Source organism: Nelumbo lutea, chromosome 4, assembly GCF_056320005.1.
Source record: "Nelumbo lutea isolate HS-2025 chromosome 4, American lotus-T2T, whole genome shotgun sequence".
Lineage (NCBI taxonomy): Eukaryota > Viridiplantae > Streptophyta > Magnoliopsida > Proteales > Nelumbonaceae > Nelumbo > Nelumbo lutea.
Window position 1 is genome coordinate 12,846,527 of NC_142687.1, and position 11,079 is coordinate 12,857,605.

The 11,079-nt window shown below is 41.7% G+C and overlaps 1 protein-coding gene across 4 annotated transcripts; it reads right to left on the reverse strand.

Moving 5' to 3' along the window:
- Positions 1-1,322: 1,322 nt before the first annotated feature.
- LOC148853990 (uncharacterized) lies at positions 1,323-10,868 on the reverse strand. Of its 4 annotated transcripts, none has more exons than XR_016113140.1 (6): positions 10,188-10,868; positions 7,097-7,465; positions 4,933-7,015; positions 2,407-4,845; positions 2,026-2,259; positions 1,323-1,811 (listed from the first exon to the last, which is right to left on the reverse strand). XR_016113140.1 is itself a non-coding variant. In XM_088985559.1 (6 exons), exons 4-5 carry the CDS (start codon positions 6,965-6,967, stop codon positions 2,456-2,458), a joined length of 4,425 nt encoding a protein of 1,474 aa, XP_088841685.1. In that variant the 5' UTR covers positions 6,968-7,015; positions 7,097-7,465; positions 9,930-10,073; positions 10,188-10,752; the 3' UTR covers positions 1,323-1,811; positions 2,407-2,455. The 4 variants fall into 4 exon arrangements, 3 of the variants coding, with proteins under 3 accessions (XP_088841685.1, XP_088841683.1, XP_088841686.1); XM_088985559.1 differs by lacking the exon at positions 2,026-2,259 and adding an exon at positions 9,930-10,073 and having other exon boundaries at positions 10,188-10,752; XM_088985557.1 differs by lacking the exon at positions 2,026-2,259.
- Between the last annotated feature and the right edge of the window lie 211 nt (positions 10,869-11,079).

Consider the following 11,079-nt stretch of genomic DNA (forward strand, 5'->3'; position numbering starts at 1 on the left):
AACCCGTCAACCCATTCAACGGTTTTTTACCATTTTTATTTTTAATTATTTTTTATTTTTTAATTCATTTGTCAAACGGGCCATCTATTCAAACTGGACGATTGAACCATCGACCCGAAAACCATTGCCCATAACGATTCCATTTCTGGGTCATTTTTTTAAATGTTGGTGCAAATCATTCATAAACATTTATGAGATACATAGAATCAAAAAGTGTGAACCGGTATGCACCACCCCTACAGCATGCCACCGTGGGTGTGAACCGATCGAATCCACACAATTTGTCCATAGTCCAGAACAACTGTAGACTGTAGCGTAATGTGAATTGATCCTTACCACAAGATGTGTGAACCAATCCATACCCACCAAAGTGTCACACTATAGAATACCCCCAAAGTGTCTAACCGCATATTCAAGACTCCAAGTCAATGAAATTGCATGGACTGGACCGGAGAGCCGGCTAGGTAAATGACTGCTTGCTGTCCAGTCCACGGCTCCACGCCCAAAAGAAAACCCTACATCTGTATTCAGTAAATCAACAATAATAAACTATAAAACCACGGTCACCAGTCTATTCTGTCTACAAACGATAATTAATGGCAATTCATACTTAGAGACTAGAATACAACTTCAAAGAGTAGCATCCCTGGCCCGCTCTTTTCTTCCTCCAAAAGAAAATAATGAGATGTAACTAAACCGGCTCTATCTAGCATCATCTACATTTAAAGCTCTGCAAATTACAAGTTACAACCACTGTAGACGCACGCTGCACAGAAAACTCGATAATATTAGTTTGGTCCGATAGCTTCATCCCCAAAGCTCACTCACTCAACAGATAATCCCAACAGTAACTAGTGCGATCATCAAGTAAATAATGCTTTCTCAAATAGAAAGGCCGAACAGGAGTAGGAATGCTGCATTCCTAGTTCATCAGTTCTTGATCAAGGGTAAACCAGTAAACCCCTTTTCCCCTCCCAACTAGCAACTACTGCGATTATTTGATCAAGGCTGAAAGCAAGAAAGAATACGAATATGCCAGGTGTGCAATGCATTACAACTCATGATTGATATACCAGGGAGACCTCGTAGCACTTTGTATAATTCTCACGAATAAAGAATACACCAAACAAATTTCAGAGTAATTTTTGGTCATGCTTCCTGATAATCATCTATCAATAGCACATTTTGCTTGCACCACCAAGGCCAAACAAATCTAACACGCTGTCGTTTCATTTCGTGTATGGCATCATTGGAGGCAACAACTTTCAGGGTTAAAATAATAAATACATCACATGGCCATCACCACGACATGCCAAATCAAGGACTGGAACTGCAAACTTCAATTACCAAAATTGTTGGGTCAAAGGCTAGATTATAACTATATACGCAAGAAAAAGATATAAATTAAAAGTAAAGAAAAATATAGAAGGGCTTCTGATCAGGCCAGTTCATACACCCAACCCCATTCATAGAAAAAGCTGCACCCGGAGGCGAAGCAGGGTGTGACCCGACAGATAACAGTCGAGGCACCAATTTTGACAAGTGTCTGGGTAACATAGCACACATGCTTTCCAACAGTTAAATATCTACAAAAGGAAACTGATTTAAAGAGGCCACCCACCCAGAACTGATCCAAGGAACAAACAGCTTCAGGACCCCGACCGATTCTCTTAAGTTACAGTTGGTACAACGAAAGAGGTGGTGGTCGGAGACTTTGAACATGTTGAAGGAAACTCACTTACCACCCATCTTCCAAGACCCCACCGATTAGATCCTCCTCCTGGTGTTAGCTGGAGCTCATCCCGAGAGACCTAGTGAAAAACAAAGAGACAACAAATACAGTAATAAATGCATGAAAATCCTTCCAATAGATACTGAAACATCAAATTTTTACAAGAAATCAGAACTAAAAAAAATCCAGAAGAAAGTCAAGAAACCATAATTGTAAGATTCCAATCGGAGCAATTTCTTTACAGTGCTCAAGGCTCTAATAACATGATCCATGTTAAAATATGTATAACTTACTCAATGCATGCATGTAAGCACACAAGAGGGATGGCTTGGATCTGGGTGTTGTAGGGGACTGAGTGAAGCCTGGGCCTACATAACTTGCCACATGTTGCATATTTGAGGATTGGTATGTTGGATGTCTCCCAATATAACACTAGCTGGCCAAGAAAAGTCGATAGCAAGTGCATTTTTACAGTGGAGCTGATCCTCTGAATAAGCGACATGTTAAGGGCCCCCAGGCTCAGGATTCTGCATGAGATCCTACAAAGCTCAGGCATATGGCATTTGGTGTGCAACCTTGAGCACAACCAACATAGTGATAACACACTAAAAGTAGCAGTAATCCTATGACATGGTATACAGTTAAGTCATAAGAACAGAAGACTGATGGCTTACCAAGCCTCCATGGTTTGCACAATTGTTCTCCCAAAGCCTCCTAACCTTCCTATTGCCATGAGGAATGTTTGTAGCTAAACCTCTCTGCATCCCAGCCTCCTTCAGGCTCCTTCCTTTTCAGCACTGCACCTGCTGCCTGATACATTCTTGCTTGTTCCTCTACTAGGGCCTGAGAACTAGCCACTGAGAGTTGCCTTGATGCCGAAGATAACCTCTCATCTCTCCCTTCTATATCTGTAGACCCTGGACCTGCATTGAGATCCAGGCCCTGCCTTCCCCACTTCCTACTGCTATCAGCCCCTCCATTGGATGAACCATCTGGAAGGCTTATCACATAGGGCATGGGGTAATGGGGTGTTACTGTGCCAGCAGGCCCTACAAACTGTGAAGGGTAACAAAGACCTCCACCAGAAGTAGAATCCATGTATGTTGTTGAACCCCCAGAGAAAGACGTTGAGGGTAGAGGAAAACTGGTGCCAAAAGGGAACCCAGGATATGGATATGGGGCAGCAGGGGTAAAGGCCACTGCAGGAGAAGATGACAGCACTGGCCCTCTATATACATCAGGCCCAAAAGTTGAACCACCAGTAGGCGGTCCCAATATCCTTTGTGCTCCACCAGTTGCAACGATGGAGTAAGGCTGCTCCCCTCTATCAGGCAAGATTGATGGGATGGTCACAGTTGAGTAGGAGTTCCCAGGAGGGAACCATGATGAAAGACTTCCTATTTCAGGATTGTTCATTCTTATCCCAGCAACAGGTGGCAGAAAGGGTACACCGCTCTTTGCATGCTGACTGCGTGGTGCTGGTTCTGTGCCCATCTCATCAAGGCCTGGTCCATTGTTCAAATCAAAATCCCTCAGGACATTAACTTCACCATTAGAATGTCCGCTGGATGATGACGACCTAACTGGCAATATAGGAACATCCACTCTACGACTAGTGCTTGCTATGAACTGTCCAATATCAGTACTCTCATCAACTCTGTTTAAATCAAGATCAAGTCCAGCACTACGAGCAGGTGTAGAAGAACTGAGCATCTCACCCCGTCCCAAATCACGATTGTTAGCAGTGCCACATCCTGAACCTGTTTCCTGTGCAGAACTCTGAGGGGCCGTGTCCTCCAGACCTCGGTCATCAGCGACATTCAAGTCAATATCCAATAGAGGACGACTTTGTTTATTTGCAGTGGCATCTGTAGGGGTATCGGTTGTACCAAGTGGCATCTCCAGAACCTTCCTAGGTTCAGCTGGACGAAATGCACTTGTAGCAGCTGATCCTTTCCACCCAAGTTCCCCTTTGCACTTAAGTAGGTTTTCTGGAGGAACAAAAGGTCCTTTCAAAGCGGCAGCTACTGTAATTGAAGCTGGAAGACCACTTGACATTGAAGAAACTAAGAAGGGCAGAGGGCTAGGCAGATGGACAGCAGAGGAAGTAACTTGCTCTCCTTGGTTCCCTTCATCCACGGGGAAACCTTCATTCAAGTCAAAGTCCAGCTTAGCAGACATGTCCGATCCTGCAGCAACAGACAAGGCTTCTGCAGCAGATGTACATTCTTCCTTATCATCTGCTTCAGCACCATTGGATTTTAAGCCCTGGTCAGTTTCTTGCACAATAACTGTGGGTGGTTCTCCATGAGGAGTGGATTCCCCATCAACAACATCCTTTTTCTCTGAATCATCCTCAGTAGCTTCATTTTTTTGATCTGCAATGACTGGACTTACCTGCTCCTTCCTCTGGTTCTCATTTTTTTCTCCGTGACTCCTAATCTCCATGTTATCAGCCCTTTCACCCTTCACCTCATTAATGCTTTCTGGCCCCAAACCTTTACCAGAGCCAGAAGGAAGTACAGTATCATCACCATTCTCACCTGTAGTCCCTGGGCAATTTGCATGAACAGTTAGTGGCTTCTGCTCAATTGAAATGCCAGAAGTCAACCCTTCATGCACAACATTCTTGTTTCCACCATCCATTTCTAAAGATGGGAATTGTGATGACTCATCAACAACTTCCTTCTCGACTTTCGTAACTGAAGTAGTGTTCTCAAGACCACATTCAACACCTGCAGAACCACGAACCAAGTCTGATGCTACTGGCATACTACTATCTGCTATCTCTTCATCTACATTATCAACTTTCTTCTTTTCATCTAACAAACCACTCTTCATCTTCGATTTCATATCCAGTCCACCATCGTTACCAACCCCAACAACACCTGGCATCTTTTTCTCATCAAGTTGGGTGGCTCCATCACAATCCATAGCATCCTCTCTCACTTCTGCATTTGACACATCCATACAAGTTGCTGTTGTCTCATTGGGTCTTCCTTCGGACTTCAAGCATGAGTCTGCAATTGGTTGCAAAACCATGCTGGAAGTTTCACTGTACTCTACAGTTGGCTTCTTCTCCTCAGGCAAAGATAAAATTGCTTTGCTGCCTCCTGAAAACATAAAAAAAAAAAAGTATAAATTGATATATTAGCATACACCAAATCTCTTCTTAACCAGTGAAGAAACAACAACATTACCATGCTTCCCAATATCATAATCTTTGCCATCGTCACTCTGGCCTTGACGTTGATCCCCAACATCTTCTCGTGATAACCTCAACTTTGCATCATTACCCATATAGGAGTCATCTACTACTGGCGAACTACTCCCAGGAGAACCAATTGGAGACCCCGGATCAGATTTTGATATTTCTCCAGCTGCAACACTGGCAAGCAAATTCATTCCAAGGTCATCACCAGCTGACATAGAAGCACTTGCTTCAGAGTACTTAACACAGCTCTCAACCAAAGCATTTATGGAGTTGAAAGATGCCTCAAATGATTTCCCTGATCTGGGATTATTTCCTGATGATGAGCAAGTGGCTTTAGATGCTTCCACTGTTTTACCCATCTCATCACCATTTCTGCAGCACTCCTCGTCAGGAATGGCAGCAGGAGATCCATCACCCTCATCAGATGCAGCCAATACATCCTTCATATCATTGCTCTGCCATGATTCTGTATTTACATCTGCTACATTATTAGCCCGAAAAGCATCACTCCTTCCCTTTACTTTTCGATCATAATTGTCATGCTTCTCGGATAGTGCTGGGGAAGAAGCTCTGCTAACCATGATGGAAGGATCATCAAAAGAACCCCCACTGGCACTCCGTGCAGGACTTCGTCCAGGATTTGGAAATCTAACGATCAGCCGGTGACTGTTTCCATGATCAACACTAGGCATATCATGAGGTTTTTCAGATGTAATTGCAGATTGTGATACTTTTTCTGAGTTGGAATTCCTGTTCAAAGAGCTGCATTTGCCCAAGGCAGTTTCCTTCTGAATTCCGGAAGCAGCCGTCCCCGTATAACCATTGCTTGATTTCCGATGTCGAGAAGCACTACTGGAGGTCTTATTCACATTCATGGATGCAGCAGTGGAACTTCTCGCATCCTCCTTTGAAGAGGATCCCACAGTTTTGGCATGATCACTTGAACAAGATTGGCTATTATTTTGAGATTGACTTGAACTGCTGCTCTTCTCCTCCCTTGGTGTTGCAGAAGGTAGATCTGTCATGCCACCACTACCTCCCATCTTACAGTGCAAATCCTTTGAGCTAACACCCATTGATGCAGGCGACGGTGCTGACATCTTAACCGACCCAGGGGATGCTGATGCTGATTTAACAGAATCTCCATGGCCAACCTTAACTGATACTGTTTTAGATGCAGAAGGCTGTACAACAGAGCTCTTTATACCAACTTCAGATGATCCCCCTGTGCGTCTGCTTCCTCCATGGGAAATTTCAGTAAAACCTGGCTTGCTAGGCCATGAAACGGCTTGACTCGACCCAGATTTTGCATCATTTATATTCATTTCTACTTCAACACGTTTCTTCCAGGTGTCCACTAAGCTCCTAGCTTTTTTCTGGATTTCCAAGTTTTTATGACTACGCAAGTTGTTTACAGATTTTCCAATAAGACAAGTCTGTAGTGCATGAAGATTAACAGGCAACTTATCAAGTGCACGAAGCAAAGCTAGGAGAAATTCTTCTACAGACTTATCACTTTCTTTGGGGCTAGTGCTATCACCAATCTTCCCTTTATGCACTTCTTGTAGCCACTCATCCAACACAGGAAGCCCCCTGAGGTGCAAAAAGCGTCCAAGACAATCAAACCTATCAGTGGCTGCAATCACATCTGCAAGCATTATTCTGCCAGCCAAGTCTATCTTTTTCTCAGCCCTGTCGGGTTGCATAAGTTGAACCAATTTCTCAACGCCTTCAAAATCTACAAGTCCCCCTTTCTCTGTTATTTTGGCAATCTCAGATTTAAGCATGTTTTCTGGTCTAAAATTACCAGATTCTCCATCATCTGTTTTTGACAAACGTTCCCGTTTAATGGGCTCAGAGCCCTGATCACCTCTTTCCCCCCTCTTCCTTCCCTTGCCTTGAGAGGGGAATGATGATGCACTATTCTGTACGCTATCTGAACCAGGCTTTAACTGCGGTGTTGACGACGGACTGTTCAATGGTTTCGGAGAACGCCCTCCTGATTGCACTGCTGCTTGCATTTCTAGTCGTGTTTTGTCTAGTAGTTGATCCACTTCTTCCTGTCGCTCCTGCAGAAAATTTAATAGGATGTTTAAGAGAACTAAAAATCTTACAGAAAGGAGTGATCAAACAACAAACCAGGCACTTACATTGATATAATCTTGATCAGTTAGCCACCATAAACACTTGTTTGCAATGTCATATACTCGCCTACACACAAATGAGGATATCCCTGAAGGAAGTTCAACACCTTTACGAAGGAATGCGACTTTACACGGATGGAGTAATGATGCAGCAGGTATCTCATCCTTGTGGAAAGAATAGAAGACCTCGTTTGGTGCAGCCTCCAGCAAAATGCCTTTAGCTAGCTTTACTTCAGAAGGTCGATAGAGCCAGTTAACTCCTAATCTTATATTGTCCTCTTTTCCGGTTAACCAACGAATTATTCCAATGAAAGGTGGGGACTCTTGAGGGGGCTTGAAAAGTGCACAATCACCAATACTAATCCTGCGTCCATCCTACAAAACAGGACAAACTTCAGTGAAAAATAAAATAAGTTAAGGTGATACACATAGATGATATAACACAACTACAGAATCACCAACAACAGACATAATATTTGCTGTCTGTTAAGTGATAAGTACAGGAATACTAAGTGTGTGACAGCATGAATATTCTTTTTGATAAATAGTATCTATTATAATTTATTATGATTTAGAGGAAGGAAACCCCAAAGATAAGAGATCTTTATACAGTAAATGAGATAGAACCACATAATTAGTGGCACTCAACTATACAGGCAAGCACAAGTTTCGGAATATTGTTTGCTGCCTTGAAGTACCATATAGAAATAGCTTTCAGAGGAAAAATAGTTTTTGAGAAAAAGGTAAAGTAGTATATTAATCTGAAAAAAACATGTACAAAACCCTGTTCAATAAGATACTTCACAAGGGCCAACAAGCAAACTCTATTATGCCTACATACAAAAAGATTACTAAGATAAAAAATGAGCTTTCATAGGAATAAATCTTAGTTACATATACGGAAATAGCCTTTTCAATATTTTTTCAAGTTCTAAATGTGAAATTCTACTTTTGTCATCAATCAGAAACTTTTAAGTTTCCAATTATACATGTCCAAGACTTGAAGTCATCCATTCAAAATAAGACTATGCAGGAATATGCATTTATGACCACTATCTCACTCTATTGCTAAACAACATTCGTCACACTTGCCCTAGAAAAATCTTCCAAGTTTTAACACATAGGTGTCTGTCCGTCTTTTGTCAGTATTTTCTTTTTAACATTGCACACCATCCTTGCCACTATTTAAAGGACATCATTGGATATATGGTATCAGATATGAAATTTACAATAATAATTTAAGTATTGGACACGATACAGCACCCTTTACAGGCATCAGGATATCATAGTTATTTTGATTTAAAATGCCTAGCTCTAGACATCCAATGAGACAAATCATCCTACAGTATATTGGTCTAATTTTATACAACCAGCTCTTACCCATCCGATAAGGACATGTAGCTCATTGATAGAGCATCACTCCAGTGATTGAGTGGCTCGTTGTTATGACACAATGTCATTCATGTTGCAGAAAATGGTCCATTAAAATCCAAAAGCCTCTAGTTTAAATGATCAGTGGAATAAATAACACACAAATAGTGGTTCTTTCCATATCAACAGAACTACAAGAAGGATAATTGGATAAATATCTTCCACACATTGAGAGCCTCCTCACTTAAGCATTTTGTTAGATACACTCAACAAATAAAACTAATCAACCCAATATCCTGAAGCAAAATAAGCTCTACTAGATCCTTTATAAGAAAATCAATTATTATTCTAAGAAATTTGTAAATTTATTCGAGGCAAAGATATTCCAAATACCCTAAATGTCTATATTTTTTATTGCTACAAATATACCACTGACACTTCTTCAGGTAATCCTCAGATTCATCACTTAAGTTAAACTAGAAGACAGTTCCATGAATGATCCTTTAACCCTGAGAAAACAAATTATCCTTACAGGTCAATTCTGTCAAATAAGCACCATTACCTACCAAGAGTTGCTTATCATGTATCTATTTGTATATGTCTGAATGCTCCTTGTCTTCTACATAACAAGAACATTACAGATAAACATCTCAAAGGTTCCAAATGACATCAAAATGAATGCTGTGGACCTTTAAATACTGCATATGGCCCCAAAATGGTGGAAGGCACAATCACATACTCCCTAAATAGTCAAGAACACACATTTAAGTATGCATCCAAGGATAGTAACATAATCATCAAAACCAAAGGCCCCAATTGAAATTCAAGAAGACCCAGTTGTCAGATTGATCTATAGCCTCTTATATGAAAATCAGCTGATTCAAAGTAGGACACAATTGCCCGCTAAACTTCTAAGATTACTACTTAATAGGCATGAGCATAAGGACATTTTGGCAATGTTACTATTTAATGGCCCAGATACACCAAGGTAAGGTACTCAAGTAGCTAATAGTATAAAGAATTTATGAGGACAATATGAAGAAACCTTTTAAGTTGGTGGTTATTCACCAAATTTTTTCCACTATTAGCAATCTCCATCTAAGCTCTCAATGATCCCAATACAGATCAAAACCCATCAAATCCATTGAAAACTTTGACCAAACAGAGCATGACCAATAAAAAGCTGCAGGGCAATCTAAGATTCACCAAAATCAGCACCTCTGGTACAAATTATTAAGTAGCTTATAATCCAACTGGTAGACTCAAAAATTATAGTCGCCTTTAACACAAAATCCTACAAGACGGTTCAACACCAAAATGCCCATTTCTGCCCAAATATCGATCCCTACCTCACGTTTCTGCACAAAATCTAACCCCTCCATCAGTAGCAAAGAAAGAGGAGCCTTGGAAAAATGATATGGGACTATAAATCCTAATAAGCAGCAAATCCATGGGACAAAGTTCGAACCTTTCCTCAAAATCCACTGGATAAAACAGAAACTGAAAGAAAGCAAGATAATTGCCAATACGGAATCCATCTGCGGTGAACGATATCCTATAATTCCCAAAGTCCACCTCATTTCTCTACCTGATACCTATCTAAGCAAAGGCCCTAACAAAAAAAGAACGCCAACCAATTAGCATGTACCAAATCGACGGAAAGGCGAAAGCAGAATCGGAAACAACGACGAAGACCCAAAATACATGAAGGGGAATCGAGTTATACCTTGAAGATGGAATCAACGGTAGATATAGTAGAATCAGAAGCTACAGTCGTCGTACCGAGCGCGGGGACCGGCCACATGTGCCGCCTCCGTTTCCTCTCCTCACCTTCCCGCCCATGCATAATAACCTTGCATCTTCGCCGATTTTAGTTTCGATCCCACCTTCGTCCCGAACGAGAAACATCAATACCGTCGTAATTCCACCGTTCGATCGACGACTAAACCCTAGAATACTCTGGTAATTCGCGACGCAGGAAACCCTAGATCCGTCCCCAAAACACCTATTAGCATCTCCGAGCCCTAACTGAAAACAAAAACCCTAATTTAAGCTCATACGTCGCCTCGAAACAAAGGAAATCCGAGATTAGGGCTCAATTTGCATGAGTCGGAGAACGATTCGACAAACGAACTGAAGCTTCGTAATCCCTAGTTCAGCTCCAGGTAGGAAGATAATTAATCCGAAGAACGAAATCAAGAGATTTCGAGCCGCCTTTCAAGCGAGGATTTCGCGATCTGAGGGAGAGACCTGAGAAACAAACGAAATGGTGTTTTGAGAGTTGAGACCACGCGAGACGGCAAAGCGAAGGGTGTACTTGGTAGCACAGGACGGGCAGTTCGGGTAGCTTGGGCAGTGCTCTTTTTTTTTTTTTTTCTCTTGCAGTATAAAATGTGCAATTTAGCTTATGTCCACGAATTTCTGCTTAAGGGTTGAACAAAAGTGCGCGGTTAGTATATATATACAACACGGCAGTCAGGCCGGGCCTCACCTCGAATCGGGTATCGGGTTTGGACTCGTGGCCGGGGCGGTAGTCAATTCACGGGGAGCACTTCAACTTCAAAAGTTCAACCACCGGTTTTCTTCCTTTGCCATTTTTTTCAAAATTATCACTTGCT

Bases quoted from the DNA above. Each gene is read 5' to 3' on its own strand.
- LOC148853990 (XM_088985557.1), bottom strand. From the start codon at position 10,307: ATGCATGGGCGGGAAGGTGAGGAGAGGAAACGGAGGCGGCACATGTGG. The intron at 7,466-10,187 runs GTATAACTCGAT...CCTGTTTTGTAG, and splicing joins CCGTTGATTCCATCTTCAAG to GATGGACGCAGGATTAGTAT. The intron at 4,846-4,932 runs GTAATGTTGTTG...TTATGTTTTCAG, and splicing joins TTATGATATTGGGAAGCATG to GAGGCAGCAAAGCAATTTTA.